Below are 21,945 nucleotides of genomic sequence, written 5' to 3' on the forward strand. Positions count from 1 at the left end.
TGTGTGTGTATGTGTGTGTGTGTGTGTGTATATATATATATATACACACACACACACACATACACACACACACACATACACACACACACACATACATACACACATATTTCTTTTTCAATTAATTCTTTATAACATATCAATATACTATATATATATATATGTATGTATGTATGTATGTATGTATGTATGTATATATATACATACATACATACATACATACATACATACATACATATATATGCTGGTTTTGTTGTATTCGGGTCTTTTCCCGTGTAAGGTTGAGATTGTCTTTGCAACGTTTCGGCAGGACCACACCTGCCATCTTCAAGCTGTGGGCTTAAAATGGGAACGGAGCTGCCGTCTTTCTGTAAGTCTTGGTGGGAGGGGATGGGGTGGTGGCTTTGTTTCAGTAAGTGGAATGATTGGTTGTGTGGTTGTATCATGATTGGTAGATTGGTGCTGATTGGTGCAGGTTGTGTGTGCATTGTTGTTTTGTATTTTAACGGCTTGGGTGGTGGGTGGTGTTCGTTTGTTGGCTAGGGCTGGTTTCCAGATGTTTGGTAGGCGGGAGGTATCATCACGTTTGTTCATGCTGTGGGGGTGTTTCTCTATTTCGATGGCTTCCATGATTATTCTCTTGTGGAGGTGTTCTGTTTTGGAGATTAACCTGGCTCCTTCAAAGTTGATTTCGTGTCCTGTAGCTTTAAGGTGCTGGAAAAGGGAAGAAGTTTTTTCTTTTTTTCTTACTGCATTTTTGTGTTCTGTGATGCGTGCATTTATTCTCCTGTTTGTTTGCCCTATGTATATTGCTGGGCAGATTTTGCATGGTATTTCGTAGACTCCTTGGTTTTCTAGCTGGATTTTGTCTTTGGGGTTTCTTAAGATGTTGGCTATTTTTTGGTCAGTGGTGAAGGCTGTCCTGATATTGTGTTTGTGGAGAATTTTGCTGATTTTATCTGTGGTGCCTTTGATGTAGGGGAGGAGGGCGATGCCATTTTCCTGTTCTGTATCTTGGTTTTTTGGGGGAGTCTCCTTTTGGATTAGGTTGGTGATTGTTTTTCTTTGGAATCCATTGGAGATTAATACATTTGTGAGTTTGTGCAATTCAGTTTTCAGGTGGTCTTTGTCGGCTAGGCATTTGGTTCTGGAGATGAGGGTCTTGGCTACAGAGTTGATCTGTGCAGGGTGGTGATGAGATTGTGCATTTAAGTAGCGGTTGGTGTGTGTTTTTTTCTGGTAGATGGTGTGTCCTAGGGAGCCATTGGGTTTTTTGTAGATTAGGACATCCAGAAAGGGAAGTTGGTTGTTTGCTTCTATTTCCATGGTGAATTGTATTTTGGGGTGTAGGTTGTTGAGATGTGTGAGGAAGTTGTCCAGTTTTTCTTTTCCATGTGGCCAAATCACGAAAGTGTCATCAACATATCTAAGCCAGAGTTTGGGTTTGTGTTCAGATTTGTCTAAGGCATTGGTTTCAAAATGTTCCATGTATAAGTTTGCAATGACAGGAGATATATGATATATATATAAACTGATAAGGAAGAGAGCCCGTGGCTTAGTGGCTAAGACTCCTGCCTAAGATATATACAGCCCGGGTTCAAATCTCAGTAAGGGTATGGCTAGCTGATGAGAGCTATATATATATTGATTAGAAGGATAGAAGGTTAGAAGATTAGAATCCATATATTATGGATTTTAAAAACATATGTGATCTTTTATTGAGGTTTCAATTGTATACATATTTAAAGCGTAATATTTATAATTCCTATAACCTTATAAGTGCATTGATAAGGTATAATTAGATTAAGATTGGTATTGTTATCAGTAACTAGACCTGTTACATTAGATTATTAATTGTAGACTACAATGTATTGCAGATTGCATTATATTACGGATCATTTTATACTGTGGTCATTGCTGTAGGCGTAAGATAGGATACTATATAGTATTAAACTCTAAACAATAACAGATTTATGATGAGTGTGTACACTAAGAGAAATATATATGAGAGAAGAGGAATTCTGAGAGATAAATAGTAGGTGATTTATGATATTGTGGAGGAACTTTTTTAAGAGTTTGAAGATGACAAGTATGATGATGATTACAAAAACTGGGGGAAAAATAATGCTGATGACAGCCTCTCCATTGGGACAATGATCGATAGGAGATATGTTGGGTAGCGAGAAATCAGGATTCACATTGAACTTGCAGAATATGCAGTCGACCCTGAGTATGATTCAGGAAGTGATAATGAAGATGCAGGAGTCAATAATGAAGAACCACGAGGAAATAAAGAACAAGATGGGAGAGGTGAAAGGAGACATCCGTAAATTGGATAAGAGAATAGGAAAGATACAAGGGGCAATAGTTAGAAAGGAACAGAAAATAGAAAAAGTGAAAGCGGGAATGGAACAAACTGGGGAAAAACTAGGAAGCAGTGAAAGAAAGATTGATGGCCGCGAATAGGGGCCTGGGAGAGACAATAATACATCTGGAAATGGAGAAATCTTTTTTTTTTCTGAGATTCCAAAATATAACAGAAAAAAAAAGACTTACTAAACCTCATAGTGGAATTGCTCGCGGACATGCTGCAGAAAAGTAAACAGGAGATGCAAAATGACATAGATGACATCTATAGAGTTCACATTAATTATGTGCATCGACATAAACTGTCAAGGGAAGTCCACGTGAGAGTTACAAGAAAAACAATCAGGGATGAAGTGTATAGGAGGACAAGAGATGAGCTGCTGACTTATAAAGGGAAAGAAATCTTAACCTGAAACAGGTACCTAGAAGGATTAGAGAACAAAGAAGGAATTACTATGCTCTATCCTCGCAATTGGTTAAATATAAGATAATGTTCAGGTGGCTTATCCCTAAAGGCATGTTGATCTCATGGCAAGAAAAGAAAATCGGAATTGATACACTAGACAAGGCGCAAGAATTTTATGAACACTACCTAGCTACAGATGAAAAACAGGATACTAGAGAAGAGATAGAAAGAAAAGCCAGGAAGAACAACAATTAGAAGAAAAGGGGTCAGACCAAGAAGTAAGAGAACAGATGGAACGGGAACAGCAAGAAAGAGAGGGGGCGAGGACGAGAACACAACAAGAGATAAGATCAAGAAGAGAAATGAGAACTGCCTATAAACAATAAAATGGAAGAAGAAATTAAGTTATTATCAATTCATATAAATGGAATGAACTTTCCGGCTAAAAGAAAACAAACATTGTCAAAACTTCAAAAACAGAATATGGATATTACCTGCCTACAAGAGGTCCACATTAAGAAACAACTTGGTGGCATTTTAGAATTTCCAAAAATAGGGAAACTCTGGCACAGAAAAAGAAGAGGGGTATAGCAATATACATAAAAGAATGGTTGAAACTGAAACAGATCTATGCAGATGAAGAGGGAAGAATCCTATTGATAGAAATAACGAAAAGTCAAAAATTAATGTTACTGGCAGTAATATATATACACCAAATGCTAACCAGAGGGAATTTTATCATAAATTGCATAGGAAAATAATAGAGTCAGAACATGAGAATATTTGTCTAATAGGAGATTTTAACACAGTAGCAGATACTAGGAAAAATTACATAAGGTGTTGCAGGAAAAACTTGAGGAATTAGAATCCAGGTTGCAAAAAGAACCTCAAAAGAAAATTAAAGGATGTGATCAAACATAAAATAAATTTACTCTCACAAGAAAAAATGGTACAAAAACTCACATTGACGAAACAGAATTTTTTCAAACATGGAAATAAACCAGGGAGATGGCTGGCATATAAATTGAAGAAGGAGAAGGAAAAAATAATAATACAACAGTTACAAAATGAGGATGGAAACCCTCACTATCAGATAGAAGAAGAAGAAAGTATTGCCCAAAAATTCTTTAAAACTCTGTATAGCCAAGAGGATATATTGGAAGAAAACATTAAGCAATACTTAAAAGAGAGATCTCCCCATAATACCGAATATAACAAGGGAAATGTTGAACTAAAAAATTACCATGACAGAGATGAAGGAGGCAATTAAAAAACAAAACAAAAAAAAGCACTGGGACCGGATGGAATTCCTGCAGAATTATATAAGGAAATCCAGGAGCCACTGGAGATATTATTGTTGGATGTATATAATGAAACATTAGAACAAGCAAGATTACCAAATTCATGGACAGAAGCATTCTTTACGCTCATACCAAAAGAGAAAACAGATAATCAGCAAATTAAAAACTATAGGCCAATTTCGTTATTACATGCCGACTATAAATTTTTTGTTATAATAATTGCGGAAAGAGTTAAAAAAATACTAAACAAAATCATCCACTTCAATCAAAATGGATTCTTACCAAAAAGGCATCTGAGAAATAATACAAGGATGATAATGAATGTGCTGGAATATTATGAGGCCCATCTGGAGAAACAAGTGGCGCTGATATTTGTGGATGTACAAAAAGCATTCAATAATTTAAATTGGAAATTCCTCATTAACCAATTAAATATTATGAATTTTGGGGGGAAATGTATTGGGATTATTAGGGCGATATATTCTACCAAAATGGCAAAAATAATACTAAACAGAGAGACAACGGATAAGTTTAATATAGCTAAAGAAGTAAGACAGGGATGTCCCCTATCTCCCCTCTTATTCATCCTGTCACTAGAAGTATAATTGATACATATTAGGCAAACGCAGGAAATAAAAGGATTGAGAATTAAAAAGGAATAATACAAAATACAAGCCTTCACAGATGATTTGGTTTGTATTATAGAATATTTTTTAAACATAGGTATTACACTATTACAAGAAATAGAAGAATTTGGCAAAGTAGCAGGGCTTAGGATAAATAAAGATAAGACAAAGATACTAAGAATCTTACCATTAGTCAGAAAGAGGAACTGGAGGAGAAATTGGGGATCCAGACGGCTAAGAAGGTAAAATACCTTGGAATCTGGTTGACGACAAAATGCTCCTCTCTAAAAGAGGATAATTATAATAAATTATTACAACAAATACAAAAAGATTTGGACAACTGGGCAAAATTATAACTATCACTAATTGGAAGAATTGCCACAATCAAAACGAATATGCCTAAAATCTTGTTTCTCCTCCAAACAGTACTGATAAAATTAGGGAACAGATTCTTTGAAGAATTAAATAAAACAATACTAAAATGTATTTGGCTGGGGAAGAAATTCCGTATAAAATTAAAACGTTTGCAAGATAGCAGAAATAAGGGAAGTTTTGGACTCCAAGATTGGGAACTTTATTATCATGAGGCAGCCATGATTTGTCTTAAAGATTGGATAACCTAAATAATAAAAGGATACTAACAATAGAGGGTCACAACCTTCAGGTTTTGATTATGATCTTTAAAGCGCTTCATGGCACAGGACCTAGTTACATGCAGGATCGCATCCTGCCCCATACATCCCTACGACCAATCCGCTCACACAGAGAGGGACTTCTTCGGGGGCCGTCCGCTAAACAGTGTCGGGGGGCGACACCCAGGAGCGGAGCCTTCTCTGTGATGGGCCCAGCCCTGTGGAATGACCTCCCCCGTGACATCAGGATTACTTCCGATCTCCGCTCCTTCCGTGTACAGCTGAAGACCCACCTCTTTCAATTATCTGGCCTGGCTCAACCGTAAATTTTTTCCTTATTCCTCCTGACAGTCCTTTTAAATTTTTAAATTGTGTTATTACTAATGGGGTATTTTAATGGTGATTTTTAACTGTCTAAATGTGATGTAATTTGTTACCTCCTCCGTGCATGTATGTCTTTGTATATGTGTGTATTGGGATGTTTATGTGTTTGCACATATGTTTTATGTTTTATATGCTTTATTGTACGCCGCCCCGAGTCCTGTCTGGAGAGGGAGCGGCTAATAAATTCAAATTTATTATTATTATTATTATTATTATTATTATAACTTGATTGGCACACATTTATTTGGGAGGGAAAAAACAAAACACATTCATATTTCCAGAGACACCTAGTAAGTGATGTCCTACTATACTTCTGGGAGAAAATTAAGAAAAACCATTGTATGAAAATTCCAATCTAGCTATCAACCGTAGAGGTAATGATATATCCCAATGTAGTAGACGTAAACAAGATAGTGAGATACAAAGAATTATTGGATGAGCAAGGGAAATTAAAATCTGACCAAGAGTTAAAGAGCCAAGGAATAAAGCAAGCTGGTGGCCATACCTGCAAATCAGGACAGGATACAAAAAAGATCTAGAACAATAAGGCTTCTGCAGAGAACAACAGGAATTAGATAAAATACTAAGTGGGGGATGATTATCAAAGCATATAATTATTTCTTTTTTTAAAATATTTTTTTTATTTTTAATTTTCAAAACAGTCACAACACAAAGAATCTTCCTTCTTTACATACTGTAGAATGTGTGTCAGTTGGTTACAAAAGACTTTCGTGCATCTCTTCCACAGTCATCAACCATAATTCATATTAACTCAAGTATTTTAACTCAGATATTTATACGTTACCATCATCATACCTCCATTTTCATTTGACTATAATTGTTTAAACGTCCTTAATCATAAAATATACCAAGATTTAATACATAACCACATACTGGCATTTCATTTACTATTTCTAAAATCCTCCAATAATACTCAATCCTTATATCCTATTCTAGCTAAACATCCATAATATTTAATAACAAAGTTTTCGAATCCTCCTTTCCAAATCACTGTTCACAATTTACATCCAGTTTCCTTATGTTGTACCCATACATACGTACGTACGTACGTACGTACGTACGTATGTTGCTATCATTATCCCTCCTTTATTTGACTATATCCTGTATCATAACATTTCCCCCCACCCAATAATCAAGACTCTAACTTAGTTCTTTTTTATTAACCTTTATATATAATCAAAAAGATTTCTAATCTTCCTTTCATGGGTACCATTAAATATTCATATCCAATTATTACTTATCATAACACTACACATGTATACATTATTATCATTATCAATTATTTATTTGACTATATCTATTGTCACTAAATTTCACTAAGTTTAACTAGTCTTACATTATACACTTCCATCTATCAACCTGTATCTTTCCAGTAGCAAAACAGTCTCATGTCTTCTGCCATTTGTGGTATCAGTCCTCTAATCATCTCCTTCATCAAATTTGTATGGACTCCTCTTAGCAACTCATTGCTTATAAAATCTCTCATGTAATTTCGATGCCCTTCTTCTGTTTCCTTAATCAGCTTATCTTTAATTGTCAGTAGTGTTATCAATGATGTTGCTAATAAAATTTCTCTCTTTAAATCCACAATTCTTTTGTTTTTTTCTTTTTCTGTGTCTTGCCATCTAGGTAGAGTTTAATTTCTTTATGGTCATTTTCCTCTTCAGTTTTTAGGATTCTAACCTTTACTTTTTCCACTTGATAAGCATCTCCAACTTGTTCATCATATTTTACTGTTAGATATTCTAAGTCTTCCAACTTCTTCTCTGTCCTCTCAAATGTGTTTGATAATTTCTGAATTTCTAACAATATCTTTTGCAGGCTTAAAGTTTCTTTCTGCTGTTGATGTTGTGCCATTATCTCCAGCTAACAAATACTGCTCCTCTGGCTTGGAAGGTTTTTGCAAGATTAGACATAAATTCACAATAAAGTTTTATTTTCACTTTTCTCTGGTTAAAGCTGTACTTCAAAGGGACATCTATATGCTTTTCTTCTTATCACTCTATATAAACAAGCGGTGAGACCTTGGAGTGCCAAGCCAGGATAATCAGTAAAGAAAGTAAAAGTGTTTCGTTTCCAATACACAAACCTCCAGCCTCCGAGTAGCAGTGTTATTGTTACAATTTTCTTTGTTTCTTTTTGTTTCTTTTTTATATTCCAAGTTAAAAAAAGGTCTGATTCTTGAATGGGTTAGAAAAACACCCACAGTAATGAAAGAGGAAAATTTTAGTCCATAGGTTGCAAAAAATAATAAAAGAAAAAAATAGAAGAAGAAAACTTAATCCATTCGTTTTAAAAGGCTTGCATAAATTCCATCCATGAACATAGCATTTAAAAATAAGATAACCCACTGTCCAAAACCATTCAAAGCTTAATTCCGCCGCTTATTTCTTCTGTTCTCCAATTTAAATTAATTTTAAGTTTTTTATGGGCAGTCTCTTTCAAAACGGTAAAAATTCCTCACCAGCTGGAAACACTTTCTCTTTCCGTTTTGGAGCCGCCCCAACTTCATCAGCCTTGGCTTGATTTTTTGTCGTCGGCTTGAAGAACTTATCTTGCATCGATCAGGGACTTTGCGATATCCCTGTGATCAGCAAAACATATTCTTCCTGTTCACCGTCTTTGCAGGATGGTTTAGGTCAGATTGGACCATCCAGAGGCAAAAGCATCAGCTGTGGTCTCGTAGCATTGAGACTGCACGTCCGTATCGTCGTGACATTGGCTCCTCCTCCCAGCATATAATTATTTCTTCAGATTTAAAATGGAGGAAGAAACAGTGAAAGAAACAATGATAAGTTGGACTAAAATTTTGGTTACAGTATTGAATTAGAACATTGGGAAAAATTATGGGAGAAAAATTACAAATTAACAATGTCAGCAGCCTACAAAGAAAACCTGTACAAAATGTTTTATTATTGGCATTTACCCCTGCCCAAAATGTTTTGAAAACGTTCACCTGAATGCTGGAGATGCAGCTACAAACAAGGAACTTTCTACCATAAGTGGTGAACCTGCCCCAAAGCTAGGAATTATTGGCACAAAGTAAAGAAATAGTTAGAAGAAATTACAGAATAAAAGATTGAGCTGAAACCGGAACTATTCTTATTAGGGATATTAAGGGGAAACATGTGTAAAAAGCTTCAATATACAATACTGTATATATTAACCGCAGCTAGAATTGTTTTTACTCAAAATTGGAAATAGAACAACACTCCTTCCAACAAAATGATAATAAGAAAGGTTTTTGAGTGTGCAGAGATGGATAGGTTAACCATAGAATTAAAGGATAGAGAAGAATCGAAATATTATAAAATTTGAAATATATGGTACAATTAGCTGGAAGATAGATGTAAAGTTACTATATAAGGAATATGCAAGATCTATATTAAAATGAGAAAATATTGTATATATCTGTAAATATTGTTGTAACTTAAATTAATATATAATACCCAGAATAGCAATCGATATAATTAGAAACTATGTTAATATGAGTGATATTGATACAGAAATGCTATAACGAGTGGAATTGTGTCTTTTTATGTTGAAATATGTTTAATTAAAAAGTATTTTTTTAAAAGGACCCTTAAGTGGCCAGCCAATCATGAGTCATGGCTGTGTTGTAGGACCTCCAGTCTCTGGCAGGAATGTGCAGTTTGGTCCCTTTCCAGGCTAATACATCCCACACAGTTAGGATGTCTTTATTGTCCATAAGCCATTGGTCCCTTGGGTGCACGGCCTTGAGGGCAGTGGGCAGCTTGTCTCACTCAAGATCCGGCTGCTGTCTCGGTAGGCTAGGTAGTCTAGGGAGGTTTTGCAGAACTTGTATTTTGACAGCTTAGCATAGAGTTTTGTGGCTAGTTTTTTCATGTCATTTAGGTACACCAGAACCCCCCTGTAGAGGTGATCATGCAGCACTTTATTGATCAGTTGCATCAACACAGCAGGGGCCCCTTGCAGTCCAAACAGCATGACTTTGAACTGGAAGCTGCCCTGAGGATAGTTGAAAACAGTTTTCCATTCATCCCCTTCTTTAATCCTTATGCGATAGTAGGTCTCTCTTAAGTCTAGCTTGGTGAACACCTTCCCTTTCGCTAGGTGTCCGAGTAGGTTCTTCATGAGGGGGAGGAGGTAGGTGTTCTCCATGCACATGTCATTAATTCCATGAAAATCCACACAAAGTCTCATTCCCCAATCTTTTTATCTTTGAATAGCACAGGGACCACGACTTTGAATTTTGTTAGTTTTATGAAGCTGCATGCAAGGTTAGCATCTATGTATCTCCGTAGCTCCTCCATTTCTTTGGAGATCATGGAGGTCATTTTCGGTTTCAGCAACTTTGCTCCCGGCATGAATTCAATAGCACAGTCTGTTGGGAGGTGAGGAGGGAGGAAGTTGCAATCCTCCTCACTGAACACCCTTGACAAGTCCCTGTATTCTCTGGGCACCTGCTGGCTACCTGGTACCCTTTCTGTGAAACTGTGCAGTTTCAGCCTCCATGGGGTCACTGGGGGTCATGTCTTCCTGACAGCTATCAGATTTGACAGGTGGCAACAGGCCAATCCATATTGTCAGTTTTCTATAGCCATCTTCCTATTTGATGGGTGGGGCCCATTTGTCGTGCCAGGCAAGTTCTAGGATAATTGATTCTGACATTTTTGGAGCTATAACGAATTGGAGGAGTTCTTTGTGGAGGCCCATCTCTTGATGAGGGTAGTTTGGTCTCCATCTATTAGGGTCCCATCAACTTCCTCAAACTGGATGGGGCGAGCTAGGGATCTGGTGCGAATGCCTAGCTGCTTGACTATGGGAAGGATGATTAGGCATCTGGTACATCCTGTATCTATGATGGCTTCTGCTTCCTCTTGGTCCCCATCTCTGGCACTACTAAGTGGGTTTTGATCATAAAGGGACCAATGGCTCCACTTATCAGGTTGCCATCCTCTCGGCTTCCCTTGATTAGGATTGGTAGGCTTTCTTTGGCTGATGTTCCCTTGACCTAGAGGAAAGGGTGGACCCTCTATAGTTTGTTGGGTTAATTTTCCTGTATCGGAGGCTCAGCGCCATGTTGAGGTTGTGACTGCCCCTCAATGGCGGGCTTAGTGGTGGGCCATCAGCCGAGCAGGCATTTCTTTTGTTGGATCTCCATCCACTCCTTTGCAGATGGAGGAACCTGTGCAGGGGGCATGGGCCCTGCTGAGATGGGGGGCCCTCCTATATGGATCCAACCTCCTCTGGGGTGGAGTTTCCACTGGCCATGGCCTTGATCAAAAGTCTCCAGTCTGGGAGCAATACAGAGGTTTCATGCAGTTCTGCAGATTGGCCAGAGGGGGTTTCCCCCTGCACTGCTTCTGATGAGGAATTGTTGCCCCAGCAGGCATCTGTTGAGGGGGGCTCCCCCCTCGACAGATTCCTCTAGAGCTTCCTTTGCTTCACCCTGCAGGGGTCTTCCGGGCCAGCTGGCACCCGACTGATGAAAATGCGGCCAGTTAGCAGGGAGGAGCAGCAAGTGTGGGGGAAATGCCCCCACCATGGAGCAGAAAGCCAAGCTCCCATCCTTTGCTTCCTGCTCCACAAATCAGTTTCATTTGAGCTCAGCCGGTTGGGGCCTTCGCGTCCTTCCAGGTTTTCCCCACCCAGTTGAAAGTTCAAGACCCTGCCCCACACCCACATGTCCATAGCTCAGTCCAATTAGACATCTTCCCAACTGGAGACGTCTTCCAATCACTCCCATGCAGGTTCAGGGGCAAGTTGTTGTTGACTCTCTGGGAAAGGAATGTCGTTATGGCTATACATCCACCAGACTCCATACAATCCCTCCTCCCAATTTCCCACCGTTTCAATTGTGGCAGGTATGAAGGCCCAATTCAAAATATGGCTTCCAGGACTGACAGCATCCACATAAAAGTACATTATACTGAATTTAATGAACTTACTTCTTGTTGAAGGAATATTTAGCAGTTGCAGATACTTAATTTTATTCCATTTTTTCTTTAGGCCAGGATCCTTTTTTCTTTGTTCTGGTGACAATTTTTTTCTTTTATTATGATCTCTGTTCAGCATGCCAATCAAAGACAGAATGTAGGCCTGACTTTAAAAAAGGCATTTCAAAAGGATAACAGAATCCTAGACCATTTATTGTACTGCAGCAAAGAACATACACCCATTGGCCTCTTTTCATTATATCCAGCAAAATCCTAGGGATATTGATAAGTCCACTAGCAAACATGCCTCTGCTGCATAATTCTTTTACCTGGAGTGTAAAATTTAAGTCCTGAAAATGACACTCAAAATCTTCCAGCTTTGTAAACTGAGATGCTGCCACTGATTCGCCATAAATAAAAGAACTGGGGGACACTATTCTGAAGAAGGAAAAGACAGAACATATAAGAATGTGATTATGACCTCATTTTATTTAATTGCACAAATTAGTTCCTTCTCCTAAATTTTTTTTGAAACTTGATATATTTTTGCTAAGTACTGTTATCAGATAACAGAAAAAAAAGCATAAGCAGAGTTATGGAAAATTAAACAGACAGTCCTACAGCATGACCTCCTTTTGATGAGTAGTATCCCAGAATATTTGATCTAAATCTTGGTCTAGTGGATATTAATAAAAATCTCTAACTCAACCTCAGAAATCATCTCTTAGACCGTAATCTTTCTATGAGGACAGCAATCAGCACTAATATTACTGTCTGAGAAATTACTTGGGGGGGAAAAGAAATGTTCTATCCTTGTTTATAAACAAAAGAAAAAATAAATGATCATTTTTGTACCCAGTGATAGATGAATCCACTTCATGCATCAGGGGGACTGTCAACATGAGAGAATTGTCCTGAAGATTGTGTTCCAAATTCCCACTGCAGGAAACAAGAGAATCAAGGATATTATATACTATAATGTCTTTTCATCCAGGAGCTTGTTATAATATTCATACCATTTCCTTCTATTCTACCCCACCCCACGCAAACAACTCTGAATTAAACAGACTGGAAGAGATTAACTAGCTCAAGTAACTTAGTGAGCTTTTATGGCTAAGGGTGAATTTTGGTATTTTAAATTTTGGCCAGAAGCAAACTATAGTCAAGATCCAACATAATTCAGCTTCTTAAACTTATTGCTGGTAATAGCCAAGATACCCCATATCTCTCTCTCTGTGTGTGTGTGTGTGTGTGTGTATCCTTTATTGTCATTGTACAAAATAAATACAACAAAATTGGTTACATTTTGTACTCCTTTCTCATTTCAGTCCTCATCATTCCTGGATAGGATAATGACTCCCCTACCTAATCCCCAGTAAACCATTGCTAGTCAGCCTAGTCCAGATTTCTCCAGTTAGCTAGCTTGTCCAAAGACTGAGAAATTGCAGAGATTGCAGCTGCCCAGAATCATCTGATAGTGACAGGTGACTAGGCATCCAGGCAGTCCTGTTTGCTGGGAGAAACAGCGCAAACGGGAGCCATGTGACTGAGGAGCCAAGAGCAGAGGCAGTGCAACTGAAAGGAGACCTAGCAGCAACGAGCAGCACAGTGAAGCAAATTCTGAGAGCAATGCAGAGAGGAGCATGGAAAGCAACAGTAGAGCATTGGTGGAACTGGAGGATGAGGGTGGTGGTACAGCATTTCAGCAAAAGGGATCAGGTGACTGAGAATGGCAACAGAGCAGTGCAGCAAACCAACAGATGAGGAAAGTGGGAACGCCATTAACTGAGAAAAGTAGGGAGAGCTGAATGTCTGCTAGAGGCAGGAGAATAGCAAGTAGGAAAGAGGATAAAAAGACAACATAGGACACAAGGCAAAAAAAGAAAGAAAGGCAAGTAGACAATAGCAAGTACAGAACATATAAAGGCAGAGAAGAAAGAGATAAATTAAGCTCACAAGAAGGCAGGGAGGGAAAGGATCACTAGAAAGAAGGGAGGAAAGGGATAATTATAGAACATTCCAGTACAGACTAAGAACGAACTTCGCACTTAAGCCCACTCAACATTGAAAATTTTTAATTTGGACAATTTAAATGATCCGCTAGAACTTCAAAGTTTTAAACTAGGCAATTTTGAACTACAGGACATTAAAACCTTAAATTAGACACTTTTAACTGTTAGAACTTTAAATTTTTAGCTAGACTTCCCCCCGAATATGAAATTTGAAATTATCTATTAGGATATCAAAATTTTAAATTGGACATTTTTCTCTTTTGAAACCTTCTACACTTTATTTTCAATTTTTTAAAAATCCACTCATGGAAAAAGAAACTGATGCTATTGTGATCTGCAGAACATGTTCCATGTACATACTTATGCCTATTGAATACCCAAACTGTATATGTACTAAATGTAAATTAATCAAACTAATAGAAGAAAAAGTAAAGGGTCTAGAGGGAACTCTAACCACTCTGAAACTCAACCTACAAAATAAGAAAACCCAAACTTTGCAAGAAGAACATGCCCAAATTGAACATAACAATGATCAAACAACTTCTAAAAGGATTGATCCCTTAGAGGAAAAAGAAGACAGATGGAAACATATCACTCAAAGAAAATACAAACCTTGTACAAAAACCCTGTCCAACCCAACCCACTCTGATGCAACCCCACTGGTGCTAAGCAATCAATTTCATCAACTCTCCCTGGAAGAAAACATGCAGACACATAGAAAAAAAGCATCATTAAATGTCCCTATAAAGTAGCACCATCAAATGTTTCTGTGATAGATAGAAAAATACACCAAACCTCCCGAGGACAAAAAAAGTGAGTTTTGGTGATAGGAGATTCAATTCTCAAGGGAACAGAACCAGCCGTCTGTAGGTTAGACAGTCAATCCAAATAGGTATGTTATCTCCCTGGAGCTAAAATCAAAGATGTAGCTGAGGACCTAACCAAAATACTATAAAACCCACAGATTACTACCCTTTTCTATGTAGGGATGAATGACACAAAAAAAGACTTGAAAACAATATTGAGTGATTACAAGCAGCTAGGCAAGAAAGTCTAGGACTTAGGTGCACAAGTAGTAGGCAAACAAAAGGACAACATCCAATAAGAGAACAAAGAATTCTAGAAGTGAACCAATGGCTAAAGGGTTGGTGTCATCAAAAAAACTTTGGATTCCTGGACTATGGTCTATACTATCTCCATGATGGGGTTCTGGCAAGGGATGGGCTGCACCTCCAAAAGACTGGGAAGCAACTAAATTAGTAGACCAGTGAAATACTGTGGACATAATATACTTAGACTTCAGAAAGGCATTCAACAAAGTAGATCACAACCTACTTCTTGGTAAGCTACAAAAAAGTGGGATAGATAGCTGACAGGCCTGCAGCCATATGTTCTGGTGGATCTCAGGCCTGCCACACTTTCCATTATTCTACTATGAATTTTCTATTGTGGGAAAATGAGAGGGGGGAGTGTATGGAGTTAGAGAGAGTAGCCATAATAAAATTCTTTCTAGAAAGCCAAGGTCATCCTTTGTCTTTGCACCTCTGCACCTGACCAGAACTGGATGGGTAGAAGCTGCCAGCATGGCAGTGGAAGGCTGGACCATGTGATGGACTTGTGGGTGTGGGAGCAAAATCATGAACTTTCAACTGGGTGGGAAAACAGGGAAGCCTTCAGATTCGGGTTTTCCCAGATGTGCCACATTGGCTCTCTTAATAAATTGGAACTTTGAGCAATACTTTGCATTGGACTCTGATTTATTTTTGGATGCTATTTGGAACCCTGAAATTAACCCGAATCTCAATAAAAATACTTCACCAGCTATCCCGAATTACAGGGCGCTGTCTGGGGTCCTGAGCCCCAGTGCCAACCCGAACCTGGGCTGTGTAAAGACTCAGAGAAGATGGAGGAAGAGAAGAAGCCCACAGAAGGAGCAGTAGATGACAGAATGCCAATTTTTGTCGAGACCATCTACTCACATTCCAAAGCTGTGGTGGAAGCTGAGGAGGCTGCCGAGAGGGAATGCTGTGGTGGAAGCTGAGGAGGCTGCCTGATGGGAGTCAGGTGCAGAGATGACTTCTGGGTGAACCTCACAGCAAGGCCAGCCTCTACCTACGAGTGGAAGAGACCACTGCAGATGCCAATCGAGCACTCCAAAGATTGGGGACTCCTGCCACCTTCATGTAGTCAGTCACTGGCTAGTCTTCCAGATCAATTTGGCAGCTAACCATAAGTGGGCTGACCCCTTGCTTTGGTACTGAGTGTCCCAGGTGGACTCTGGCACAACCAACATTCACCTTCCAGATCGAGATCCCACAGCGCCCTGGAGTGGAGATTCTGGCTCCTTCCATACAGTGAAGAGAGGGTCAGCCCATAACCTCACCACTGTAACGAGGCCAACAAGAAGCCCCTGTTATCCAATGGGACAGAGGGCCCAACACCAGGGCTGGGAGGGAGCATCTAGCCAATCAGTGACCAGCCCACATTGAAAGTTTTGGGGAGTTTCAAACCCCAGCCAGTCATGATGAAGTGGATTGCTCCCAGCGAGTCAAATCCCACTGGGATGAGCTTTCTAGCAGATCAAGGATGGGTGCAGTGTCAGTGGCTCCTTCCACAGCCGGCACCGATGCAGGCATTTGGCCTACTTCATTCACAAGTCGCAATTCGACCGAGAATTGGTGTCAGCCACAACTGAAGGGATGAATGAGGGGGAGGCATCCGAATAGGTAGCAGAACTCCATGATGAAACAGTCCCTGAATTAGAAGACGCTGATGGATTTGTTCAACTGATGCGAATCTGATTCAGCAGTGTGGCCTCACATGTGGAGATGGAGGCGCAAATCCATAGGTTGGAGCAAACTGGCCATCCTGTGAAAGAGTTGGTCTGGGAATTTAGAAGACTGGATGGCAAATTGGGAGACTGGCCAGAGCAACTCCTTGTACACACATTCAAGAACGTCCTAGACCCTGACCTGTGAAAAGCGTGCAGCATTTGAGGATTGCCAGAGCACATCCAGGATTGGTATAATACTGCAGTCATCCTGGACCTCGAATCCCAAACCCACCAAAAGCCTACCACCGAAAAGCCTACCAGAAAGCCCCTGGGTCGCTGAACCCAACCGAAGCAAGCCGGACTGCCTACCAAACCCCCTTGGAACAATAAAATGCTACCAGTGTGGAAAAACTGGGCACAGGGCATTGGAATGCTTGGCCCCAGCTCCCATCCCACAAGCCTGCACACCAGCCAGAAGAAGAAGAGGGACCCATGAAAGCCACCCAACCTGACAAAACCTCTCCCCAACTGGAAGAGATGGAAAAACCACCAGACAGCAAATCCCCTCCAAATTCTGAGGAGGAGAACAGCTGTGAAGATGACCTGATGGTAAGTGCAGCCCTCCGCCCATTTGCCATCAAAGCCAAACTTACAGTGCCCAAGACGGAGGTAGAAGGGGTGGTAGAGGCTATCATTGACACACTCGGTGTTTAATTAGCATGTCCATTGTTGAGCAATTAGGCACACACACCAGGCCATTAGCCCATCCCATCCATTTTGAGCAAGTCAATAGGACTCTAATCAGAGGGACCCCAGTCAAGCTAATTATTGAATTAATGAGATTGCAAATAGGGTGGCATTATAGACTCCTCTGATTCATTCATTCAAAGATGAATGAATCAATCATCCTAGGTCTTGCATGGCTAGACAAATAGACACCTAGCATAAAGTGGGAGGACAGATACCGAAAGTTGACCATAGGTCTTGGCCCTTTGTCCCCTGTGAAGCTGGTGGGTCATTCAGGGACAATCAAGCCTCCCAAAGCAGACAATTCAGAACAGGCTGCCCCGGCAGCAGTCGCTAAACTCCCCAGTTTCCAACAAATACCAAAAGAATATTGGGACCTGGAAGGGGTTTTTAGTGAAGAGGATTGTAATTATCTTATCCCTTATCAACTGACTGACTGATCGAGTTCATGCCAGGGGACAAACTAGCAAAGCCTAAAATGTATTCTATGACACACACCCCCCAAGGAAATGACATAATTAAGAAAATAACATCAACACCAATTTGGAACAGGGTTTCATCGAACCAGCTAAATTCAACCAGCTAAAGTAGCCGCTCCTGTCCTCTTCAAGGAAAAGAAGAAAATCTACTCCCCCCCCCCCATGAAGGACATGTTGAACCACCTGGCCAAGGGGAAGATATTCATTAAATTGGGTTTAAGAGAGGTCTATTATTGCATACACATTCATGTGAGGAGGATGAGTGGAAGACCGCTTTCAATTGCCCACTTGGTAGTTTCCAATTTAAAGTTGTGCCATTTGGATTACGAGGGGCCCCTGCAGTCTTCATGCAGTTCATTAACAAGGTGCTGCATGAGCACCTTTATAATGGGGTGCTCATTTACCTTGATGACATCCTCATCTTTTCTGAGACCCTGAAGGAACACGTGCGAGTCCTGGAGAACCTTGGGTATTGTATTTCCAATGAGGGAATAGAGATGGACCTGGGAAAAGTAAATGCTGTTCTGGATTGGTAACCCCCACATACCCGCAAGCAGACACAAAGGTTCCTGGGATTTGTGAACTTTTACAGACAACTCATCCCAGCATTTGCAGAAGTAGCATTACCCCTGACTGAACTACTACAAATGGGTCCATCAATGACTAAGCCAAAGCCAAATCAGCCAATTGGGTGGACAATAGACTGCCAAAAAGCCTTTGAGAAACTGAAATGGCTCTTTGCCCGGGAGCCCATTTTACAACACCCAGACCCAGAACAGCAATTTATCATCCAGACAGATGCCAGTGACATAGTGGTAGTAGCAGTGCTGCTGCTGCAAAGAGATAAAAAAGGACAACTTTTGCCATGTGCCTATGTCTCCAAAAAACTCACCAGCACCTAGAAAAGATGGGCCATCTGGGAGAAAGAAGCTTATGCAGTCTGTTGGGCCCTACTCACATAGAGATACTTCCTAGAAAGGGGAGAAATGCCTTTCGAGGTCTGGACTGATGATAAAAACCTCGAGGCTCTTAAGACACCTAGGAAACTGTCTCCCAAGCAAGTCCATTGGCTCAATGCTTCAGAAGATTCAACTTTGAACTAAAACACATCCCTGTGGGGAAGAACCTTTTAGCAGATGCCCTATCAAGGAAACTGCAGTTTGAAAGTCAAAGGGAAAAGGAAATCCATGCAATGATTCCCCCTCATCAGTAGGCAGCACAAGTGACTACCCGAGGCCAAACCAGATGGCTGACGACAAGCTGATAGTGGCACTTGTCAAGCTGAAAACGGTGCTACCTACTGACTCTTGGTTTACAACAAACAAAGATATTTTAATGTTGAGAGAAGGACTAGCCTGGAAAGGGTCTAAAATATATGTGCCGGCCATCTTAAGGTTGGAGGTAATATAACGAAGCCACGATGCAAAACTAGGAGGACACTTTGGATTTCTAAAGACCCTCCACCTTGCCAGATATTAATTTTGGTGGCCTAAGATGAAATCAGAAGTAGAAGACTAGGTAAAAAGTTGTGCCACTTGCACAGCCATGAAAATATGACCTGGGAAGCCTCCTGGACTGTTGCAACAAGTAGCCAGTCCTAGCCGACCATGGGAAGAGATCCCAATGGATTTCATTGTGAACTCTCAGATAGCAGCGGAAATAAAGTAATTTGGACAGTCATAGACTTATTTTCCAAGCAAGCCCACTTCATTGCTTGCCAGGATTACCTTCAGCAAAGAAGCTAGCAAAAATATGTCAAACATATTTACCAATTACACGGAGTACCCAGAAGAATCATCTCTGACCACAGAGTCCAGTTCATCACAAAGTTCTGGAGAGAGTTCCTAAAGTCCTTTGGATGCACGCAAGGATTTAGTTCAGCTTTCCATCCTAGTACAAATTGAGCAGCAGAATGCACGAACACAATAGTGGAACAATATATCTGTTGTTATATAGATTATCAGCAGGGCAATTGGTCGGACTTATTACCGTTCACAGAAGTGGCATATAACAACACTGTTCATAGCAGCACTGGGTTAATGACTTTTCAAGTTATCAGTGGCATGGAATTTATACCCATGACAGAACTGCCCAGAGAACTCTCTCCTCGATGTCCTTGACTACTTTAAAGAAGGGATGGGAGAATAAAAAAAAAAACCTCTGGCAACCACAGCAGAATAATACAAAAAACAAGCCAATAAACACCACTCACTTTAACCCCCCTTTCGTGTTGGGAATAAAGTCTTTCTTTCCACAAAATATATAAGATTGAAGATGCCTAACAAAAAATTAGGACCAAAATTCTTAGGTTCTTTTACAATAGTAAAAATAATTAATCCAGTAACAGTTCATCTCAGTCTACCTAGAATTCTAAGGAAAATACACCCTGTTGTATGTACATGGGTAAACAGTTGGAATGTAAAAGCTGTTAAGTTAGTGAAACAATTCCATGACAAAGTGTCCCCCTGGGTGGTGGTGGTGAATTAGCATATATTAACCCCCTGCATTATTCTTTTACAGGACACACTTTTTTTCTGAGGGGAGGCCACCTGTCAGGCCTTCAGCCATATTTTCAGATGGATCTCAGGCCTGCCACACTTTCTATTATTCTTCTATGCATTTTCTATTGTGGGAAATTGGAGGGGGATTGTACAGAGACATATAGCCATAATAAAATTCTTTCTAGGAAGCCAAGGTCATCCTTTGTCTTTGCACCTCTGCACCTGACCAGAACTGGATGGGTGGAAGCTGCCAGCATGGCAGTGGAAGATTGGACCATGTGATGGACTTGTGGGTGTGGGGGCAAGATCTTGAACTTTCAACTGGGTGGGAAAACCAGGAAGCCTTCAGAGTCAGTTTTTCCCAGATGTGCCAACATGGCTCTCTTAATAAATTGGAACTTTGAGCAATACTTTGCCTTGGACTCTGGTTTATTTTTGGATGCTATTTGGAAATCTGACATAATCACCACCAGATGGATTCGTTACTGGCTGACAAACCATACTCAACAAGTAGTCCTTAATGCATCTACGTCTACATGGAGGGAAGTAAGCAGTGGGGTACCACAAGGTTCTGTCTTAGGCCCAGTACTCTTCACTATCTTCATAAACAACTTAGGTGAGAGAATAGAAGGAGAGCTTACCAAATTTCCAGATGATACTAAGCTGGCAGGAATAGCTAACACCCTAGAAGAAAGCCTCAAGATCCAGATGGATCCTGATAGACTTAAACACTGGGTCCTATCTAACAAAATGAAATTCAATGTAAAGTAAAGTAAAGTCTTACACTTAGGCAAGAAAAACCAAAAATCCACATACAGACTAGGTGAAACCAAGCTTAATAGCAGTAACTGTGAGAAGGATCTTGGAGTCTTAATGGACAACCAGCAAAATATGAGCCAGCAGTGTGTAGTGGCAGCCAAAAAAGCCAATGCAATCCTTATCTGCATTAACAGAGGGATACAATCAAGATCAAGTGAGGTACTAATATCACTCTTAGTAAGACCAAACCTAGAATACTGCCTCCAATTTTGGTCATCACACTATAAAAAAGATATTGAGACTCTAGAAAAAGTGCAGAGAAGAGCAACCAGGATGATTAGGAGACTGGAACTAAAACATACAAAGAACAGTTACAGGAACTGGACATGGCTAGTCTAGTGAAGAGAAGGAGCAGTGGAGACATAATAACAGTGTTCCAATATTTGAGGGGCTGCCACAGAGATGATTATATGTTTAACAGGATCTCTTATTTATAGGTGTTGCCATTCATTTTATTGGTTTCGATAGCTTATTTTACACTTCCTCTACTTCAAACACCTAGCTCTCTGGAAAAGGCCCTAATGTTGGGAAGGATGGAAAGAAGAGACAAAGATAGAACAGCATCAGCAAGGGGCAATGGGTGCATGGTTGGAAGACCTGATAGGTGAGGTTAGGGATAGAGCATCATCTATCCAATGACTTTGGCTATATAACCAATCAATCATTTTATGAATTTATATCTGATTTAATATGGGAGCTGTTTATCCTTTGCTCATTTTTAGTTGTACCCTTGATATTTTATTACTGAAATTGTAACTTAAGAATCTCTTGAGTGGGACAAAAAATCTAATGCATATACCTACATAAGTGTGAATGTGTAAGGCCAAGAATTTGGCAGAAAGAAAAATTAGAATTCTACCAGATATGGGATAAATGGTATAGATGGATGGAGGAAAGAAACAAGAATCAATGAAGGAATGTAACAAAACTTAAAAATAATAGTTATGGGTAAAATAAGA

General features: G+C 39.9%; 1 protein-coding gene across 4 annotated transcripts in view; it reads right to left on the reverse strand.

Moving 5' to 3' along the window:
• The window catches only part of ITGA9 (integrin subunit alpha 9), a 541,618-nt gene that overhangs the window by 133,973 nt on the left and 385,700 nt on the right, over nucleotides 1-21,945 (reverse strand). For all 4 annotated transcript variants that reach the window (XM_081971274.1, XM_081971275.1, XM_081971273.1 and 1 more), the window contains exons 21-22: nucleotides 12,511-12,594; nucleotides 11,985-12,093 (exon numbers count right to left, since the gene is read on the reverse strand). In XM_081971274.1, the coding sequence (XP_081827400.1) occupies nucleotides 11,985-12,093; nucleotides 12,511-12,594 (193 nt within the window). The remainder of the gene's footprint in view (nucleotides 1-11,984; nucleotides 12,094-12,510; nucleotides 12,595-21,945) is intronic.

The sequence above is a fragment of the Natrix helvetica genome, assembly GCF_964273705.1.
Source record: "Natrix helvetica genome assembly, chromosome: Z".
Taxonomy (NCBI): Eukaryota; Metazoa; Chordata; class Lepidosauria; order Squamata; family Natricidae; genus Natrix; species Natrix helvetica.